General features: G+C 41.2%; 1 protein-coding gene across 1 annotated transcript in view; it reads right to left on the bottom strand.

Annotated features, from left to right (window-relative positions):
• Positions 1-21,394, bottom strand: part of eml4 (EMAP like 4) — a 41,035-nt gene extending 19,641 nt beyond the window's left edge. Inside the window, exons 1-13 of the mRNA XM_079280265.1 lie at positions 21,101-21,394; positions 15,870-16,049; positions 15,483-15,603; positions 13,793-13,990; positions 12,299-12,439; positions 11,229-11,254; positions 10,370-10,405; positions 4,502-4,625; positions 2,722-2,871; positions 2,080-2,149; positions 1,891-2,001; positions 1,720-1,815; positions 686-820 (exon numbers count right to left, since the gene is read on the bottom strand). Coding sequence (XP_079136391.1) covers positions 686-820; positions 1,720-1,815; positions 1,891-2,001; positions 2,080-2,149; positions 2,722-2,871; positions 4,502-4,625; positions 10,370-10,405; positions 11,229-11,254; positions 12,299-12,439; positions 13,793-13,990; positions 15,483-15,603; positions 15,870-16,049; positions 21,101-21,125 — 1,413 coding nt within the window. The 5' untranslated portion in view covers positions 21,126-21,394. The remainder of the gene's footprint in view (positions 1-685; positions 821-1,719; positions 1,816-1,890; positions 2,002-2,079; positions 2,150-2,721; positions 2,872-4,501; positions 4,626-10,369; positions 10,406-11,228; positions 11,255-12,298; positions 12,440-13,792; positions 13,991-15,482; positions 15,604-15,869; positions 16,050-21,100) is intronic.
• Positions 21,395-22,278: the final 884 nt, after the last annotated feature.

Below are 22,278 nucleotides of genomic sequence, written 5' to 3' on the forward strand. Positions count from 1 at the left end.
ATCCCCAGCTATTACTCCTTGTTGAGGTGTCCTTGTGTCCTTGGGCAAAACACTTAAGCCCAAATGCTCCCGAAGGCTTTTCAATCGGTGAATAAATGTGTGAATGAACATGTTAAAGTGGTCAGAAGCTACAAGTACAAGTCTATTTACCATATATATATATATATATATATATATATATATATATATATATATATATATATGTATATACACAGTTTTCACATGTACATAACCCTAACCCTATATATATATATATATATATCTCTATCTTTAGAGAGGGGGTTGGCTGTTATGAAGTTTTGGATTTATCTTTAAAGGGTTAGGGATCGTCAATTTAAGAAAAAACAAACAAACATAACATTCTGCCTTCATGATTTCTGTCGTTTGGATCGACTATGTTCAAATTTGATTATGTTGTTGACATCTATCACACTTCTGTCATGACTGTTACTTGTAGTCATAATGTTTCCATTATTATACTTACTACTCTCATGATATGAAGAATTGCTGTCACATTGAATGTGTTGTAACTCTGTTATGTTCATTCTGTACACATGACAGCACACTTCATCCTGATAGAGGATCCTCCTCTTTTTCCTGTTCTGATGGGAGGGTCAAAGGACAGAGGATGTTGTATGTGTACAGAGTGAGGGTTATGTTATCAAAAATAAAAACATGTCCTCACCCCAAAGATTCCCTGTTTACGAGCCAGCAAGTTCCCAGACCACGTCCAGAAGAAAATGTGGGACTTGCCACAGGTGACGATGGTGTTCGGGTCTGTAGGGTGGAACTCCACGGCCAGGACCACCTCATTAGTGGTCTGAAACACACCAGTTACAACAGAAACAAACCAGTCAGAGACAGTCCAGTCAGAGTCCAGTCAGAGTCCAGTCAGAGACCAGTCAGAGTCCAGTCAGAGTCCAGTCAGAGACCAGTCAGAGACCAGTCAGAGACCAGTCAGAGTCCAGTCAGAGACCAGTCAGAGACCAGTCAGAGAACTGTCAGAGTCCAGTCAGAGTCCAGTCAGAGTCCAGTCAGAGTCCTGTCAGAGACCAGTCAGAGAACTGTCAGAGAACTGTCAGAGTCCAGTCGGAGTCCAGTCGGAGTCCAGTCGGAGTCCAGTCGGAGTCCAGTCGGAGTCCAGTCGGAGTCCAGTCAGAGACCTGTCAGAGAACTGTCAGAGAACTGTCAGAGAACTGTCAGAGACCAGTCAGAGACCAGTCAGAGACCAGTCAGAGTCCAGTCAGAGTCCAGTCAGAGTCCAGTCAGAGACCTGTCAGAGACCTGTCAGAGTCCAGTCAGAGTCCAGTCAGAGTCCAGTCAGAGAACTGTCAGAGTCCAGTCAGAGTCCAGTCAGAGAACTGTCAGAGACCAGTCAGAGTCCTGTCAGAGTCCTGTCAGAGTCCTGTCAGAGTCCAGTCAGAGACCAGTCAGAGACCAGTCAGAGTCCAGTCAGAGACCAGTCAGAGTCCAGTCAGAGACCAGTCAGAGACCAGTCAGAGTCCAGTCAGAGTCCAGTCAGAGAACTGTCAGAGAACTGTCAGAGAACTGTCAGAGTCCAGTCAGAACCAGCTCAGTGGAAGAAAAATGAATATGTTTTACAGCGAACTGTGTTACACTGCAGGAAAATATGTATATATATATGTATACATAAAAAACACAAATAACATCATAAAACATGACATATAAGTATGCAGTAATAAAAGAGTGAGGGTTCACCTTGATCTCAGCGATCTTGGACTTCTTCTGCCAATCCCAAACTGTCAACATGTGGTCGTTACAGTCGTCAATGACACTCAGGTGCTGACCAGAGTCCTGACAGAGAGATGGAGGTGGACATTTAAATGTGAATGTTTGTGATGAACAGAACAATAAAGATGCGACACTCACAGCTTTGGAGAAAGCCAGAGAGCCGACGCCTCGTTCGAAGGTTCCCAACCCGAAGACCTGCAGAGTGGCGAGACTGACGCTGTCCCAGATACGAACGTGAGGCTGGAGAGCCTGAACACACACGAGAGTCAACATCTCTTTAGTTTTAGTCGCATTTTTAATAAGATATAAAATTGTGTTTGTCCTCACCCGTCCATCTTTGTCCACTCCTGCAATCTGTCCGGTAGCAATCCGGCTCTTATCAGGATGGATGGCGAGACTGAGGAGAGAGACGTGATGTCACCAACCACAGACCAGCCAATACGATTGATATACACACACACACAATATATATATATATATATATATATATTATATATATATATATATATATATTATATATATATATATATAAAATATATATAATATATATATATATATATAATATATATTTATATATATATATAATATATATATTTTATATATATATATATATATAATATATATATTTTATATATATATATATATATAATATATATATTTTATATATATATATATATAATATATATATAATATATATAATATATATATATATATAAGAAAACATATATATATAATATATATATATATAAATATAATATATTCCATTTTATTACACATAACTTAATTTCTCAACTCATTTGTTTGGATTTCTTTCTATGTATGGATTACTTGGGTTGTTACCAACATCTGGTGAATATTTCATGTCAATAGCACCTTTAGAAATATATTTACTGAGAAAAATGGTGATATGTTCAATACTTATTTTACCTGCTGTACACACACACACACACAAATATATGTTTTTCTCACCACTTCACACAGTCAGTGTGTCCGAGGTAATGTCTCTGAGTTCGTTCTTCGTAGTTAAACAGAACAACGACAGACGCAATGAAGTAAACGATTTCTCCGGTGGGAAGGAGGTAAATGTTTGCTCTGCAGTCTCTGCCTCGGTAACCATACCTGCAGGAAGTCAAGGAAGCACCTGGAGATCTACAGAAGCTCTACAAAAGATAAACTGAAGCTTCACTAAAGATACACTGAAGCTTCACTAAATATCGACTGAAGCTTTACTAAGAATCTACTAAAGCTTTACTAAAGATCTACTGAAGCTTAGTAAAGATATATTGAAGCTTAGTAAAGATCTAATGAAGCTCACTAAAAAAATCTAATGAAGCTCTACAAAAGATCTACTGAAGCTTAGTAAAGATCTACTGAAGCTTTACTCAAGATCTGTTGAAGCTTTACTTAAGATTTACTGAAGCTTAGTAAAGATTGATTGAAGCTTTACTCAAGATCTACTGAAGCTTAGTAAAGATCTATTGAAGCTTTACTCAAGATCTACTGAAGCTTAGTAAAGATCTAATGAAGCTCACTAAAAAAATCGAATGAAGCTCTACAAAAGATCTAATGAAGCTCTACAAAAGATCTACTGAAGCTTAGTAAAGATCTATTGAAGCTTTACTCAAGATCTACTGAAGCTTGGTAAAGATCTATTGAAGCTTTACTCAAGATCTACTGAAGCTTAGTAAAGATCTACTGAAGCTTTACTCAAGATCTGTTGAAGCTTTACTTAAGATCTACTGAAGCTTAGTAAAGATCTAATGAAGCTCACTAAAAAAATCGAATGAAGCTCTACAAAAGATCTACTGAAGCTTAGTAAAGATCTACTGAAGCTTTACTCAAGATCTGTTGAAGCTTTACTTAAGATTTACTGAAGCTTAGTAAAGATCTATTGAAGCTTTACTCAAGATCTACTGAAGCTTAGTAAAGATCTATTGAAGCTTTACTCAAGACCTAATGAAGTTTTACTTAAGATCTACTGAAGCTTAGTAAATATCTACTGAAGGTCACTAAAGAGCGACTGAAGGTTTACTAAAGATCTACTGAAGCTTTACTAAAAATCTACTGATGATCTACTGAAGGTTGATTTAAAATCAAGTTATGATCAACTGAAGATCTGCTGGCGATTTACTATGGATCGACTGATGATCGACTGAAGGTTTACTCAAGATCAACTAAGGATTTTAAACTTCACATACAAACTTATAATATTAGTGCTGGGCAAGTTAACACGTTATTATCGCGTTAACGCATTCATTAATTAACGCCGACAATTATTTTAGAGCACGTTAACGCATTTTTTTATTTTGAAAGTGCGTTGCTCACTGGCAGCGGTGGAGGAATGGAGACTACTGGACATCGCTGCGGTAAAGTCAGCAGACACAGATCTCCGTGGTCAACTCAGCAGACACTCACATGTTCGTGCACCTATATGCTGAAATTCACCGTAAACGCATTTAAACGGCATAGATCGGGAGCGAGGGAAGGACTTTGAAAGTTAGCGGAAAGTTTAACGTGACCTTTTGTTCATATAGCGGTACTTTTAAAATAAAAGTGCGCAATACACTACTTTATAATTCATTATTGAACTTTGCCATAACAATGCGATTAATCGCAAAGAATCCATGCGATTAATCGCGATTAAAAATTGTAATCATTGCCCAGCACTAAATAATATAAATTTGTATTATGTTTAGTTCTATTTATGCTACTGTGTGACAACGCCTTCTGTGTGCAGAATGAAGGATACACCCATTCCAGCTTGAGTCTTTCTGAAGGAAGTTCTGTCCGAACATCTTCATAGTTCTCCACATCTGAAGGGATGAACATGGTGATCGGTCGACCACGCATGAACATCTTAATGTGATTTCCCTCTGAAACGGCAGACAGAAACACAAAGACACGCAAACATGTTGGAGAAGAACGATTCAATGTGGAAATAAATGTATTATAAAAACATAAGAATAATACTCAGTATCGAGTGAATTTACAGGCTAATTGATACCCGACTTCTGTGGCTGATAGAGATATAAGACTGATAATGACAAATCAGCTGATATCATGGAGAGATTGTGACACAACAAGCCCAAGACTTAGAGATACGAAATAACAAAAAAAAAAACAATAGGGTCACGTTCTGTCTCTCTGTGGTTGTATTACGTCTCTAAGTTGCCATTCTGTTTCTTTGCGGCGTATTATGCCCCTGTGGCCTCTCATTGTGGTTGTTTTGAATCTTTGTGGTTGTTTTTTGTCTCTCTGGGGTCGTCTTGATATCTTTGTGGTTGTTTTTTGTCTCTTTGTGGTCGTCTTGATATCTTTGTGGTTGTTTTTTGTCTCTCTGGGGTCGTCTTGATATCTTTGTGGTTGTTTTTTGTCTCTCTGGGGTCGTCTTGATATCTTTGTGGTTGTTTTGTGTTTCTCTGTGGTCGTCTTGATATCTTTGTGGTTGTTTTTTGTCTCTTTGTGGTCATCTTGATACCTTTGTGGTTGTTTTGTGTTTCTCTGTGGTCGTCTTGATATCTTTGTGGTTGTTTTGTGTCTCTTTGTGGTCGTCTTGATATCTTTGTGGTTGTTTTTTGTCGCTTTGTGGTCGTCTTGATATCTTTGTGGTTGTTTTTTGTCTCTCTGGGGTCGTCTTGATATCTTTGTGGTTGTTTTTTGTCTCTCTGGGGTCGTCTTGATATCTTTGTGGTTGTTTTTTGTCTCTTTGTGGTCGTCTTGATACCTTTGTGGTTGTTTTGTGTTTCTCTGTGGTCGTCTTGATATCTTTGTGGTTGTTTTTTGTCTCTTTGTGGTCATCTTGATACCTTTGTGGTTGTTTTGTGTTTCTCTGTGGTCGTCTTGATATCTTTGTGGTTGTTTTGTGTTTCTCTGTGGTCGTCTTGATATCTTTGTGGTTGTTTTGTGTTTCTCTGTGGTCGTCTTGATATCTTTGTGGTTGTTTTGTGTTTCTCTGTGGTCGTCTTGATATTTTTGTGGTTGTTTTTTGTCTCTTTGTGGTCGTCTTGATATCTTTGTGGTTGGTTTTTGTCTCTCTGGGGTCGTCTTGATATATTTGTGGTTGTTTTTTGTCTCTTTGTGGTCGTCTTGATATCTTTGTGGTTGTTTTGTGTTTCTCTGTGGTCGTCTTGATATTTTTGTGGTTGTTTTTTGTCTCTTTGTGGTCGTCTTGATACCTTTGTGGTTGTTTTGTGTTTCTCTGTGGTCGTCTTGATACCTTTGTGGTTGTTTTTTGTTTCTCTGTGGTCGTCTTGATATCTTTGTGGTTGTTTTGTGTTTCTCTGTGGTCGTCTTGATATTTTTGTGGTTGTTTTTTGTCTCTTTGTGGTCGTCTTGATATCTTTGTGGTTGTTTTTTGTCTCTCTGGGGTCGTCTTGATATCTTTGTGGTTGTTTTTTGTCTCTTTGTGGTCGTCTTGATACCTTTGTGGTTGTTTTGTGTTTCTCTGTGGTCGTCTTGATACCTTTGTGGTTGTTTTGTGTTTCTCTGTGGGCGTCTTGATATTTTTGTGGTTGTTTTTTGTCTCTTTGTGGTCGTCTTGATATTTTTGTGGTTGTTTTTTGTCTCTTTGTGGTCGTCTTGATACCTTTGTGGTTGTTTTGTGTTTCTCTGTGGTCGTCTTGATATCTTTGTGGTTGTTTTTTGTCTCTTTGTGGTCGTCTTGATACCTTTGTGGTTGTTTTGTGTTTCTCTGTGGTCGTCTTGATATCTTTGTGGTCGTCTTGATACCTTTGTGGTTGTTTTTTGTCTCTTTGTGGTCGTCTTGATATCTTTGTGGTTGTTTTGTGTTTCTCTGTGGTCGTCTTGATATTTCTGTGGTTGTTTTTTGTCTCTTTGTGGTTGTCTTGATACCTTTGTGGTTGTTTTGTGTTTCTCTGTGGTCGTCTTGATATTTCTGTGGTTGTTTTTTGTCTCTTTGTGGTCGTCTTGATATCTTTGTGGTTGTTTTGTGTTTCTCTGTGGTCGTCTTGATATCTTTGTGGTTGTTTTTTGTCTCTTTGTGGTCGTCTTGATATCTTTGTGGTTGTTTTTTGTCTCTGTGGTCGTCTTGATATCTTTGTGGTTGTTTTGTGTTTCTCTGTGGTCGTCTTGATACCTTTGTGGTTGTTTTGTGTTTCTCTGTGGTCGTCTTGATATCTTTGTGGTTGTTTTGTGTTTCTCTGTGGTCATCTTGATATCTTTGTGGTTGTTTTGTGTTTCTCTGTGGTCGTCTTGATATCTTTGTGTGGTTGTTTTTTGTCTCTTTGTGGTCGTCTTGATATCTTTGTGGTTGTTTTTTGTCTCTTTGTGGTCGTCTTGATATCTTTGTGGTTGTTTTTTGTCTCTTTGTGGTCGTCTTGATATCCTTTTGGTTGTTTTTTGTCTCTCTGTGGTCGTCTTGATATCTTTGTGGTTGTTTTGTGTTTCTCTGTGGTCGTCTTGATATTTCTGTGGTTGTTTTGTGTTTCTCTGTGGTCGTCTTGATATCTTTGTGGTTGTTTTGTGTTTCTCTGTGGTCGTCTTGATATTTTTGTGGTTGTTTTTTGTCTCTTTGTGGTCGTCTTGATATCTTTGTGGTTGTTTTTTGTCTCTCTGGGGTCGTCTTGATATCTTTGTGGTTGTTTTTTGTCTCTTTGTGGTCGTCTTGATACCTTTGTGGTTGTTTTGTGTTTCTCTGTGGTCGTCTTGATACCTTTGTGGTTGTTTTGTGTTTCTCTGTGGTCGTCTTGATATCTTTGTGGTTGTTTTGTGTTTCTCTGTGGTCGTCTTGATATTTTTGTGGTTGTTTTTTGTCTCTTTGTGGTCGTCTTGATATTTTTGTGGTTGTTTTTTGTCTCTTTGTGGTCGTCTTGATACCTTTGTGGTTGTTTTGTGTTTCTCTGTGGTCGTCTTGATATCTTTGTGGTTGTTTTTTGTCTCTTTGTGGTCGTCTTGATACCTTTGTGGTTGTTTTGTGTTTCTCTGTGGTCGTCTTGATACCTTTGTGGTTGTTTTGTGTTTCTCTGTGGTCGTCTTGATACCTTTGTGGTTGTTTTTTGTCTCTTTGTGGTCGTCTTGATATCTTTGTGGTTGTTTTGTGTTTCTCTGTGGTCGTCTTGATATTTTTGTGGTTGTTTTTTGTCTCTTTGTGGTCGTCTTGATACCTTTGTGGTTGTTTTGTGTTTCTCTGTGGTCGTCTTGATATCTTTGTGGTTGTTTTGTGTCTCTTTGTGGTCGTCTTGATACCTTTGTGGTTGTTTTGTGTTTCTCTGTGGTCGTCTTGATATTTCTGTGGTTGTTTTTTGTCTCTTTGTGGTCGTCTTGATACCTTTGTGGTTGTTTTGTGTTTCTCTGTGGTCGTCTTGATACCTTTGTGGTTGTTTTGTGTTTCTCTGTGGTCGTCTTGATACCTTTGTGGTTGTTTTGTGTTTCTCTGTGGTCGTCTTGATATTTCTGTGGTTGTTTTGTGTTTCTCTGTGGTCGTCTTGATATCTTTGTGGTTGTTTTGTGTTTCTCTGTGGTCGTCTTGATATCTTTGTGGTTGTTTTTTGTCTCTTTGTGGTCGTCTTGATATCTTTGTGGTTGTTTTTTGTCTCTCTGTGGTCATCTTGATATCTTTGTGGTTGTTTTGTGTTTCTCTGTGGTCGTCTTGATATTTTTGTGGTTGTTTTTTGTCTCTTTGTGGTCGTCTTGATACCTTTGTGGTTGTTTTGTGTTTCTCTGTGGTTGTCTTGATATCTTTGTGGTTGTTTTTTGTCTCTTTGTGGTCGTCTTGATACCTTTGTGGTTGTTTTGTGTTTCTCTGTGGTCGTCTTGATATTTCTGTGGTTGTTTTTTGTCTCTTTGTGGTCGTCTTGATACCTTTGTGGTTGTTTTGTGTTTCTCTGTGGTCGTCTTGATATTTCTGTGGTTGTTTTTTGTCTCTTTGTGGTCGTCTTGATACCTTTGTGGTTGTTTTGTGTTTCTCTGTGGTCGTCTTGATACCTTTGTGGTTGTTTTGTGTTTCTCTGTGGTCGTCTTGATATTTCTGTGGTTGTTTTTTGTCTCTTTGTGGTCGTCTTGATACCTTTGTGGTTGTTTTGTGTTTCTCTGTGGTCGTCTTGATATCTTTGTGGTTGTTTTGTGTTTCTCTGTGGTCGTCTTGATATTTCTGTGGTTGTTTTGTGTTTCTCTGTGGTCGTCTTGATATCTTTGTGGTTGTTTTGTGTTTCTCTGTGGTCGTCTTGATATCTTTGTGTGGTTGTTTTTTGTGTCTTTGTGGTCGTCTTGATATCTTTGTGGTTGTTTTTTGTCTCTTTGTGGTCGTCTTGATATCTTTGTGGTTGTTTTTTGTCTCTTTGTGGTCGTCTTGATATCTTTTTGGTTGTTTTTTGTCTCTCTGTGGTCGTCTAGATATTTTTGTGGTTGTTTTGCGTTTCTCTGTGGTCGTCTTGATATCTTTGTAGTTGTTGTGTTTCTCTGTGGTCGTCTTGATATCTTTGTAGTTGTTGTGTTTCTCTGTGGTCGTCTTGATATCTTTGTGGTTGTTGTGTTTCTCTGTGGTCGTCTTGATATCTTTGTAGTTGTGTTTCTCTGTGGTCGTCTTGATATCTTTGTGGTTGTTGTGTTTCTCTGTGGTCGTCTAGATATCTTTGTGGTTGTTTTGTGTTTCTCTGTGGTCGTCTTGATATCTTTGTGGTTGTTTTGTGTTTCTCTGTGGTCATCTTGATATCTTTGTGGTTTTTTTGTGTTTCTCTGTGGTGGTCTTGATATCTTTGTGGTTGTTTTGTGTTTCTCTGTGGTGGTCTTGATATCTTTGTGGTTGTTTTGTGTTTCTCTGTGGTCATCTTGATATCTTTGTGGTTGTTGTGTTTCTCTGTGGTCGTCTTGATATCTTTGTAGTTGTTGTGTTTCTCTGTGGTCGTCTTGATATCTTTGTAGTTGTTGTGTTTCTCTGTGGTCGTCTTGATATCTTTGTGGTTGTTGTGTTTCTCTGTGGTCGTCTTGATATCTTTGTAGTTGTTGTGTTTCTCTGTGGTCGTCTTGATATCTTTGTAGTTGTGTTTCTCTGTGGTCGTCTTGATATCTTTGTAGTTGTTGTGTTTCTCTGTGGTCGTCTTGATATCTTTGTGGTTGTTTTGTGTTTCTCTGTGGTCGTCTTGATATCTTTGTGGTTTTTTTTTTTTCTGTGGTTGCTTTGTAAACAGTATTTAAATGATTGATGTTATTGGTTAGCATAAGATCAATACTAACAATTCTGTGTCATTAAAAAAATGTTTGTGAACAGTCTTCTCAAACAGGGGCTCTGTACACAAGATCAATATTTTACTGATCAGACCACTGATGACAGATTTATAATATTATATATCAAAAGAAATATGTTACATCATTCAAACAAAACATGGAGCAAATCAAACATCAGTCAGACAGACAGGTGAGTGACAGGTGAAGCAGGTCAAGGACAGGTGAGGGACAGGTGAGGACATAAGTCCTGTGTTTGTTTGACCCCTCCACACTCTAATGAGGACATGATGTGTTGGTTCACACAAGTATTTGATGTATTGAGAGTGAGACCGGGTCAGAAACCCTAACGGCAGAAACAGGAAGCACTTATTCAGCTGCTGTTGGTGTGTGAGCGGGTTAGCGTGTTAGCTTGCTCTGATGACTCCTCGGGACTTACCAGCTTGGCTGTTTTTCTCGCGTGTCGACATTTTGGCTGGTTTGAGACAAAGACATTGTCACTCAACAACAACAATATAAATAACACAACAAGAACACAAAGAAGAGGAGCCATGACGCTGATGATCAACCGTCTCATTTAACGCACGGTCATGTGTTCGTTTCAAACATTGTCACAACTAATGAACTGTAAAATCTCCAGTGTGGTCATTGTTCTGTACGTCTATAGAGGTAACATTTATTATTATTATTGAGTATAAACAAGCCGTTCAAAATGTGATGCAGAGAGAAGAATAGTGGTAATTATTATTTTGTATTATTCTGAATAACAATTAGAGTGAAAAGACTAAAAACATTAAGGTATGAATGATATACAACCGTAGTATTGACAAGTTATTTCATTGGTGCATCAAATGTATTATCAGGAGACAAACCGGTAAAGAGGCTAAGTAAGGTAAGTATTGATCCAGAACCAAACGGATACGAGTATCAATAAGAGTAGAAGTATTGATTAAACTCTTAAGATCCTGACAGGAAACTTTATGAAATTCAAAAGCAGCTTTCATCATCTTCATGTGTGTCATCGTTTTAAAAAGGTGTGAACCATGTTTTCAGTGATCTGACCGGTCAGTAGCAGCAGGTTACCATGGTGATTTGCCCCGTTACCATGGTGAGCCATTTCCTCCATACAAAATAATCTAAACTGGTCTCACTTCGGTCACCATGACGACGTTGACAACATGGTGTCCTCTGAGAGTCTCGACAGGACAGACAGAAATATTCTAAAGTATCTCAGAGGCTGACTTGTGTTACACATAATGATGATGATGAATAATGTATTAACATTAATATGCATTTACCTGGACTGATCACCGGATCTTTGTGTCTGAAACGAGAAGAATCAAACATCTCACTCTGCGTTTGTGATTCAGGATTAAATATTTACTTCTAAACAGTAAAACTATTCCATACTGGTGCACCGAAACAGTGTACAGTAGACATGTTTGTATAAAATATACATGTGTGTAAACAGTACATATAAATATATATATACATATATTTGTACACAGTATTCAGAGGTAGGGTTGGGTATCGTTTGGGTTTTTTCCGATACCGGTGCTAAAACGATACCGGTGCCTAAGCCGATACTTTTTTCTTCAAATTGAACAATATATTAACTGTTAAAGTATACTATCAATATAAATAAATACAAAACACTTGGCTTCAAACTACAGCTTCAAACTTTTTAACTTCAAACTATGAACGATATATTAACTGTGAACAGTTTACAGTATGCATAGATAAATAAAAATAAAAAGAAACCACACACACTCTGTACACACACTACAGCTTCAAACTTCAGCAATTATTTTGCAGAAATATGACAATATTGGCCTTCTCTTGCAAAATAAGACCTCTCCTGACTTATTTCATTTTTATTTAACCAGTTGGTGGCGCTAATGCGCCAATTCGTCGTTTGCTAACCGCCACTACACCTCAAAGAAGAAGAAACTTTCACGTGCCTGTGTTGTTGTGCTTATGAGCGACAGCGCTAAGTACCCGGATGTCGATGGAGGAAGTCAGTAGCCTGCCGGCCGTTTGACAGATCTCGTTCTCTGTTTTTAATAAATCATGGCCGAAGCTTCGTCAGAATGATGGAGGGGTTTGTTTCTAAGCGTGCACGGCTCGTCCGGTTGTAATAATACTGAGTGAGGAGCGGAGGACCGACGCCATCGTTAGCATCGGTCCTAGGACGAGCTAACCCAGGACGGAGTCATCAGAGTAGTGTAAAAAAAGTATTTCAATCGGCTCAGGCACCGAAAGGAAGCACCGAAATCTGCGTTGCGTTTCGGTCCGGTAGATACCGGACGTATAGGAACCGGTACCATACCGGCACCGGTTTTCGGTACCCAACCCTATTCAGAGGTACCTGTCAGAGTTCTTGACCACCTTGGCGAGCAGTCTGGAGGTGGAAGCAGCTTTCACAAGTTTGTTCCTGTTTTCCTCTGAACTGTCCCAGGTGCTGCTCTGAGAACGCTCCATACCTGAGGACCGCTTCACACTGGGGCCTCTGCGCGCACACGCACGCACGCACGCACACACACACACACACCAGGAGGAGGAAGTCATTGAGTTTCATCTTAATTTATCTTCATGTATTTCATCTCTGATTGATTGGTTTGTATTTGAAGCATGTTGCGATAATAATGATGTAATAATCAAACAGCTGCTTGGTGCTGAATGACCAGTAGAGCTGATGGTCAGAGACAGAAACAGTAGTTGTGATGACTTGAACCATCTTATCTGGGTCCAGTTTATGTGTGGTCTTTATAAATCTGGTACTTTTACAAATACTGTTACTTATTCAAGGTAAGATTCTAGTTGAATTATTATTGTTATATTCCAACAGAACAAATCCTGCTTTCAATCATGAAGGTCGTTTTATAACTGCATATTTATATTGCTGAAAATAATTTAATTTTTAGAGTTTTGCATGAACTAAATATAAACGAGCCATCTTTGGTTTTCTAAATAACATTTAATTTAATTCATGACTAGTAGCTGGTCATCAGAGGCCACATGAACCAGACCCAGGTGAGAAGGTGGTCATCCCATGATGTCACATATACTGTTTTATATCTATGTTTATGTTGTTCTTCATCTTTAACCACCACTCAAATCTAAATGATCTTCAAAATCTTCCTCCAGAGACACAAAGTACACAACCCAGGAGGAGGTGAGTGAGCTGGGATACATCAGTAACTCAAGCCCCAGGCTGCAGGAGGCCTGCTGGAGGAGGAGCAAGAGGAAGAAGAGAAGGAGAAAGAAGAGAAGGAGGTCCTCGGGTGAAGCTGGGAGCAGAACAGGTTAGTGCTTTTGATAAAAGGCAGCCCAGCCAAAGAGTTATGAGCAGCCAGGGAGGACAAGGAGTCAGGAGGACCCAGGACCTCCAGCAGAAGATTCAGGAGGAGAAGCTAGAAGAAGGAAATGTTAGTAATTTAAACACACAGCCCAGCCTGAGCTTTCTACCAGAAACATATACAAAGAGTATAGAGGGTCTCCAGGAGGGTCCAGGATCTCCAGGAGGCCTCAGAAGATTCCAAGAGACCTCAGAAGACTCCAGGAGGCCTCTCGAGACTCCAGGAGTCTTCAGAAGACTCCAGGATCTCCAGGAGGCCCCAGAAGACTTCAGGAAGCTTGTGGAGACTTAAGGAAGCCTCTGGAGACTTCCGAAGGCCTCTGGAGACTCCAGGAGGATAAAGGAGGCTAAGTATTCAGCCAATCAGGTACACCTGAATATGAGCTGGTCAGGTGGGACTGTGGGTCCTCAGGGGCGGGGTTAAGAGGGGCGGGGTTATGAGATCTCAGAGCAGCATCAGCAGGAAGTGAGGTCAGATACAGCCGACAGATAACAAAGTGAAACCTTTTGGGAGGAACGTGGCCTTTACTGCTGTCAGGAGACTGGGCTGGTCTCTGCTGCTGAAGGGTCGGGGGTGTCTGGGGAGGGTGGGGGGAAGAGGGGGAGGGGGACAGGTCCTTTGGGTGAGGAGGCTCCTCACGTTCCTGGATCTCCTCCATCTGAGACCGCTGGCTGCTGACCTCCTTTTTCCTGTCCGTTCCACTGTGGACAAGACCAGGACCATGAGAGTCCACAAACTACTGGTTCCTATTGTGTTTCAATTCAATTAATTTTGTATAGAGAGAGAAGAGAGAGGAGCTCAATGTATCCTAGGAAGTCTCCCGGGAGTCTAGGCCTATAGCCAGCCCTAACTATAAACCTGAACCAGCCCTAACTATAAACCTGAACCAGCCCTAACTATAAACCTGAACCAGCCCTAACTATAAACCTGAACCAGCCCTAACTATAAACCTGAACCAGCCCTAACTATGTACCTGAACCAGCCCTAACTATGAACCTGAACCAGCCCTAACTATAAACCTGAACCAGCCCTAACTATAAACCTGAACCAGCCCTAACTATGAACCTGAACCAGCCCTAACTATAAACCTGAACCAGCCCTAACTATAAACCTGAACCAGCCCTAACTATGAACCTGAACCAGCCTACTTTTGAAGACTCTAGGAAACACAAGTAACCCTGAATTTAGGGAGCACAGCTCTCTAGTAGGGTAGTATGGTTCTATAAGCTCTTTAAGATATTGTGGTGTCTGACCAATTCCGGCTTTGTAGGTGTGGAGAAGGACAGGGAGCCAGTGCAGAGAAGTTAATACAGGAGTAATATGATCTCTTTCTTTTCTACTTCTTCCACTTTCTATTTTGTTCAGACTGCGTTCTACTGGTAATATCTAGAATCACTGGACCGTGAGAGTCCACAGCTACTCCTAAAGCTACACTGATTCTACTGACCTCTACTGGTTCTACTGTGTTAGGGTTTATCCCAGTAAGATGGTTTAGTGCTGGGCTGTTTACACTCTCATACGGTAGACCGGTTATAATTTCCCGTACGATATTAATCCTCATATACTGTGGAATTATTAACATCATTAACAACAATTCATAACCCAAAACAATTAAGGCACCATAAACAATCCTAAAATAAGGTCCACTGTGGTTTAGACCTGAGCACTGGACACATGTACTCAAATAAACAGTAGACTCATTGATTATATCAATCACATTGATCAGATCTGGTCTGCAGACACTCTGGAGGTTGAAATGAAAGAGCTGAAAAGAAAATCAGTGAAAGTTAACTAAAGAGTTTGAACTTGAACGTATCTAAACATTAACAGGAGGAGCAGGATGTAAATGTCCAGATCAGTTAGACCAGACTTAAACAGACTGATTGATGTGTGAATAAGGTACGGTTATCATCCAGGGAACTACCAGCCAGTGTTGATGTTTCCATGCTACTGGTGAAGAAGGTATTTTACACGAAGACACCAACAAAAGCATCTAACTGGAGACACAACGTGATTCGACAGAGACTCTGTTGTGTTGCCTCCTGCCCACTCTACCCCCTTGCCCAGCAAAGACAGCATCTACAGAAGGTGAGACCTCCTGTTGTGTATGACAGGTGCGAAGGGAAACTCCCTTCATAGTTCATAAGAGAAAACAGCTTCAGTGTGTGTGTATATGTTAGTCTGTATCTTTACCTCTTGGCGGCGGACGACATCGTCTCCTTCCTGGTGACCGAGGTGGAGTCTCTTTTTCGCCCAGATGTTCCTCCGTTAGAGACGCAGGACATTGAATAAGCTTCACGAAGAGCGGCACCGCCTGATGGGGAAGCATACTAATGTTAACACGGGTTATGATGGATGGATGGATGGATGGATAATCTGACCAGTTCGTTAGATACAACTAGAACAGAACATAAAATAGGCTTTCCAGTTAAAAACCAGTATGTGGGTGTGAGTTAATATTTACCACGAGCTATTTAGTTTTCATTTAATGTTGCATGTGTATGTTGTAGCAACTTCTGGAACCAGCAATATAAAATAAGGTTTCATCAGACTGATCATGAAGAAAGACAAAAACATTACCTTTGCCTCCATGTTTCTTGGTTGAGGAAGAAGAGATTTCAGAGGCAGCGAGGCGGCGAAGAACATCAGCGAGAGCTGCTTTCATTACCGTCAACTCATCTTCCTGCTGCTGAACACGAAGCTCCAGAGCAGAAAGACGGTCGTTGACATCTGAGACACTCGCTCCAGACATGCTGTCATCTACCGAGAGACAAAGACACTGGGTCTGAATATACAGAATAAAGTATTATTAACATGACAACAACATGACAAAAAAAGGATGAACATGACAACAGGTTTAGACAGAACAACAGCAGGATTAACAGGATGAACACAGAACAACAGCAGGACAACAAGACAACAGCAGGATTAACACAGAACAGGATTAATCAGAATCAGAATCAGAACCGTTTATTGGCAAGAAAGTTTGCACCTACAAGGAATTTGTCGTGGTGGGAGGTGCGTAACATTTAACAATAACATTAAACTATCACAATCAGCACAGTGCAAGAAATAGAAACATATTAAAATGTACAATAAAATATAGAATAAAGTGCACAACAAAACAGATAACAGGACTGTAAAACAAGTGAAGTGTAAGTGAAATGTTAAAGGTGATGAGTGTGTTTAAATAGAGAAACAGGGATGTGCAGGGGGGAGACCAGAAGGAGATGTCCTCGGGTTGACAGAGTCAGTGGGGGACCCGGGCTCTGTTAATGAGCCCGACTGCGGACGGGAAGAAACTGTTTGTGTGGCGTGAGGTCTTGGTTCTGAGGAGCAGAGGATGGACTCGATGATGGCTCTGTAGAAATGCACCAACATTGTCTTTGGCAGGTGTGACGGCCCAGGGCCTCTGCCAGGGAGTGTCTCTCTTTCAGTGTTCCTGGATCGTTAGGGAAGATTGGAGGGAGCTGGCCACGGCCTGCCCTCTACAAGACCCGCCCCATCCGGAGGAAGTGCTGGCTTCTTCCCCTGACACCTGGGCCCCGTTCCACGCAAGTGGTTCAGCAAAGTCGATCAAATGTCCTATTAGCAGCCTAAATTAACGAGATGATTGATGTCAGGCTATGTCGGTTTCTCCAAGGCTAATCCGCTCTCAAACAGTCTCGTTAATTTGAACCAGACGATCAGGATGATTGCGCGTGCCCGTCCTACGTCAAAAGGGGGAAGCGTCGATCACCGAAACCATGATTTTCTCACAGTACAATGTTAAATAAAGTCACAGAAAGAGCCGCTTTTTACTCCGCTGACGAGCAGGAGATGATCATGAACGCATATGAGGATTTCAAGACCATAATCACGGCAAAATATAACAGCGGCACCGCTGAGAGGACGAGACAAGAAGCACGGCAACACATCAGACACGTTCAATGCGTCAGTGTTGGGAAAATGTATCAGCTAATTTTAATGCCTCATCACACCAATCAATCAGATTATATGTCTTTAATGTGCTGCTGGCAGTAGACTTCATGATGAATCATCGAATGAGATCTTATAGCGAAAATAATGATCTCAACTCTTTCAGAATAAGTAGATAAAAACAAGCCCAAAGAGCATCTAATTGATACTCATTAATGAGGATATATGTACTGTATGCCCTTATGTATCATGTAGCCTACTATATATGTGTATATACATGTATGTGTAGATTACCATATAGAACTAGTTTGAATACGTGTGTGTGAGAATCTGTTTATGGGCGGATCAGTGTGTGTATTCTTCATAATCAGACATTCAATCAACTGAAGCAGTGAAGATCAATAGTGTGTGATTCTCTGTGTTCTCATCATGATCCACCTTCATCATGTTCTACAGTAATGATGTGCTGCTGTACTAATAACACTCATATCATTATGAGTGCTTTAACCTCATGTATGCAACCAGCCATCAAGAGGACATGAGAGCAAGTACACACTAAGCACACACACATGACTCAGAATGCTGAGTCAGCACAATATGTGCCATGGTGACGTGATGAACACATCCGTAAGTTTATTAAGCGCCAAATCAACTGGACCAACAGCGCGGCATGCAGCGGCTTTCCCCATGTTCTCCGCATCGCCGACACTACAACAACGCAGCACTCGCACAACAGCTCAAGGCTGCATCCAGTCTGTGGGACAGGCAGTGTGGTGTTCAATGTCTGCTCCAGAAGCTCTGGAAAGAAATGATTCCTTGTGGGCAGAATGGACAGCGCTCGTACAGGAAGTCATCGTGATGTGATGACGGATCTTGGCGATGTGGAAGAAGTCTCTCCCTATAAAACGCTCATCTAACTAATATCCTCCTTCATCAGTGGATCTCTGAGGAAGGGAGCTGCACATTAATGCAACAGAGGCTTCTTAGTTTGCTCCGCTGCTTTTAAGGATCACGTGTGTCTCACTTTACATGCATTTCATCAACTCCCGTATAACCCCCAGTATATGCGCAAGCGCATCAGACTACCGTATGTGACGGGAGCGGCCATGTTTTCCGGGGGAGTGGCAGCTTATCCAGCTCCCTTCAGTCAGCCTGCGCTGGAGCAGGTTCAAGCTTTTGGATGTGTTGCCATGGTGATTTTGCCAAACTTGCTTCGTGGAACCGAAAAGCCTAATTTATGTCATCTTATCCTGAAAAGTATCCGGCTAACTCAGTTAGACACGTACGAGGAACGGGGCCCAGGACAACAGTAGGATTAACACAGAACAACAGCTGGACAAAAACAGTATTAAAAGCAGGACAACAACAGATGTCTCGAACTGATCCAGGTCTATATCTCTGCAGGTCTCGAACTGATCCAGGTCTATAGAGTGGTCTCACCGACGTCACGATCTCCTTAGTTACGAGGTCTGTCGGCCATGTTGGAGTACATACAGATCCTACATGGCGGCGAGTAAACAAGGAAGTGCGGCGAAAATACCATACTTTGAATCACTGGATAGTGCATCAAAGGTTCGCTACCTGGCCAAATTGAAGGTTATTGGTAACTTGGATCCCTATGGAGTGGTCTCACCGACGTCACGATCTCCTTAGTTACGAGGTCGGTCGGCCATGTTGGAGTACATACAGAACCTACATTGCGGCGAGTAAACAAGGAAGTGCGGCGAAAATACCATACTTTGAATCACTGGATAGTGCATCAAAGGTTCGCTACCTGGCCAAATTGAAGGTTATTGGTAACTTGGATCCCTATACGATGAGTGCAGATGGTTTCAGTGCCGATCCTACTTATCTTCCATCGGTAAACTACGCCAACATCTACACGTATCTCGTGAACACCCCCAGTCCTTACACAAAAGACGAGTTGGCGTGCTACAAAGGGCTCGACGCCTATAATCAGTTTGTCAGTGGATGGGTCCGACACATCAAAGCAACGGTCGTCGAGAATTCTCATCTCGTCATTGGAAGAGTAAATATATACAGATCTGGTCAGATATTTAGCAATATTCAATGTTTACTCAGCGCAAACAGACACGTGTGTTTGTTTACATTGTACATGCACGTCATTGTGTGTGTGTGTGTAGGAATTAACTTTAAACTAACTCCTAACTTCATCCATCGGTGTGTGTGTATATATATATGATCTGACGTTAAACTCATATCAAGCAATGCTGAGGCTGCATCTCTGTGTTTCGCCTGTTGTACACGCTCGACACGTCTCTGGTACCGACTGCTGTCACGGGCCGATGAAGCTTCGGTAACCTTCTCATGTCCAAGTTTAATTTATATTTCCTTTATTAAATACTGTTCACAAACGAATTAGTAAATGAAATCACTGACCACTTATAAAGTGATCCGCACATACTCTAGTGTACGCCAAATTCCATTCCTTTATATCTCGAGAGATGCGTGACAGCCATTTCTCGCGACGTCGCTTGGATAGCTCCTTCGTGTCATTTCCTTGATGTGTAATGACCGCTGGCAAACGAAAGAATGATTTCTTGTCTCTATCAGCTCTGCTGCCACAACCAAAGACAGCACAAAAGTTCACCACCGATAGGTTATGCGACTCAGCCGTGCATGCCAGTGGCTTTGTGTGTACTCCAACATGGCCGACAGCTAAACTGTGACGTCACACGAGACCACTCCATACGATGAGTGCAGATGGTTTCAGTGCCGATCCTACTTATCTTCCATCGGTAAACTACGCCAACATCTACGCGTATCTCGTGAACACCCCCAGTCCTTACACAAGTAGAATATGGGATGTGTGGTTCTATAAAATTGTATAGAATTTGCAGGGTTGAGAAGTCCGGTAGTCCAGTATAATATCTCACTTTTTCATCATTATTTTCGAAAAATTCTGAATCAAACATGGATCGTTCATCGGAAAGTTCCTTTTTCAAATTCAGATTTTCCGAGAGTCGGCGCTGCATCTCAGCTTGCATTGCTGCAACCGTGGCCCCACCGAGGTCTGTCTGGTTGGCTTGGTTCTTCTTATCCTCGTCCTCATCCTCTGCTGCTGGTGGGCTGTCATATGCATGATCCGACGTTAAACTCATATCACGCAATGCTGAGGCTGCATCTCTGTGTTCCGCCTGTTGTACACGCTCCACACGTCTCTGGTACCGACTGCTGTCACGGGCCGATGAAGCTTCGGTAACCTTCTCATGTCCAAGTTTAATTTATATTTCCTTTATTAAATACTGTTCACAAACGAATTAGTATATAAAATCACTGAGCACTTATAAAGTGATCCGCACACACTCTAGTGTACGCCAAATTCCATTCCTTTATATCTCGAGAGATGCGTGACAGCCATTTCTCGCGACGTCGCTTGGATAGCTCCTTCGTGTCATTTCCTTGATGTGTAATGACCGCTGGCAAACGAAAGAATGATTTCTTGTCTATCAGCTCTGCTGCCACAACCAAAGACAGCACAAAAGTTCACCACCGATAGGTTATGCGACTCAGCCGTGCATGCCAGTGGCTTTGTGTGTACTCCAACATGGCCGACAGCTAAACTGTGACGTCACACGAGACCACTCTATATCTCTGCAGGTCTGTAACAGATCCAGGTCTATATCTCTGCAGGTCTCTAACAGATCCAGGTCTATATCTCTGCAGGTCTCTAACGGATCCAGGACTTTATCTTCAGGAGGAGCTGCTGGTTTTGTGGCCCTGTAGCAGCCGGAGGGGCGGTACAGTCTTTTTCATAAATACAGCAGTGACACGTGTAAAGCCGCCAGAGGCGTGCGCAGCTCTCCTCGTGCCATAGCAGCACGGACAGGTAACCAGGTGGTCTTTGGGTCGCGAGCGGCGCTGGGACTCACCTAGACTTCCGGTGAATCCGTCCATTTTCCGGGAGAAAAGCAGGAGTCCGGGCCGGAGGCCTGCGAGAGTCTGAACGCACGCTGCGGGCCTCCGTCCGGGTTTTTCCACCGCAGCGGAGATAGAAGGAGGCGAGCCGAGCCGAGTCGGGTTTAGACCCGTCGGGTCCGTCCGTCCGTGAGGCCGAAGATCCGCAGCTTTCCAAGAAGAAGAAGACGCTCTTTGGATGATCCGACAGCCGAGAGAGAGACGAGAGGAGCCGCAGACACGACGGACCGATGCTGCTGCTGCGCGTTTCCGACTCCGCCTGCTCGGGGGGGGGGGGGGGGGGGGGGGGGAGGACTGAAGCGGGGAAGGTCAAGTTACAGTCTTCACTGTAGATGTTGAGCTGCAGCACCACCCGGTGGTCAAATACCAGAATCACAATAAGGAGAATATAGACTGTTTATGAGAAGAATGAAACTATAGACTGTTTATAAGAATGAAACTATAGACTGTTTATAAGAAGAATGAAACTATAGACTGTTTATAAGAATGAAACTATAGACTGTTTATAAGAAGAATGAAACTATAGACTGTTTATAAGAATGAAACTATAGACTGTTTATAAGAAGAATGAAACTATAGACTGTTTATAAGAAGAATGAAACTATAGACTGTTTATATTTTAGGTAATATTAATACGAGGCTAAAGAAGTAATTACACAGCAATAATTAACATTCTACATGTACTATAAATTAGCAGGAGAGATTATTTTATATAATACTGCACAACAAATAAGACTTAATCAAAATCAATATTGATTGTTATATTCCCAGACTGTGAAAAAATAAAACGACATGTTTCCGTCTATTATTCTGTGCCCAGAACAAATGTAATTTCTGTGATTTTCAGTTAAAAACGTTGTGGTACAATTTAAAGGGTTTAAATTCTGAAGATGAAGATTTGATAGTTATGATCAGTGACGATGGATAATATGATTCATAGCATTTTTAGAAGGGCACATTGTTTTGGCTTCATTAAATTATAATGCATCACAATCAATGTTGGTGCTGATGAAAAGAACTCCCATTAGAATTTAGTGTATAGAAAACAATTCATTTTTTCACATAAAACAGTGTCATGTAAGAAAGATGTCATTTAAGGATTACTTTATGATTATGATCAAGACTGATGTTG

This window comes from Melanostigma gelatinosum (assembly GCF_949748355.1).
Source record: "Melanostigma gelatinosum genome assembly, chromosome: 12".
NCBI lineage: Eukaryota > Metazoa > Chordata > Actinopteri > Perciformes > Zoarcidae > Melanostigma > Melanostigma gelatinosum.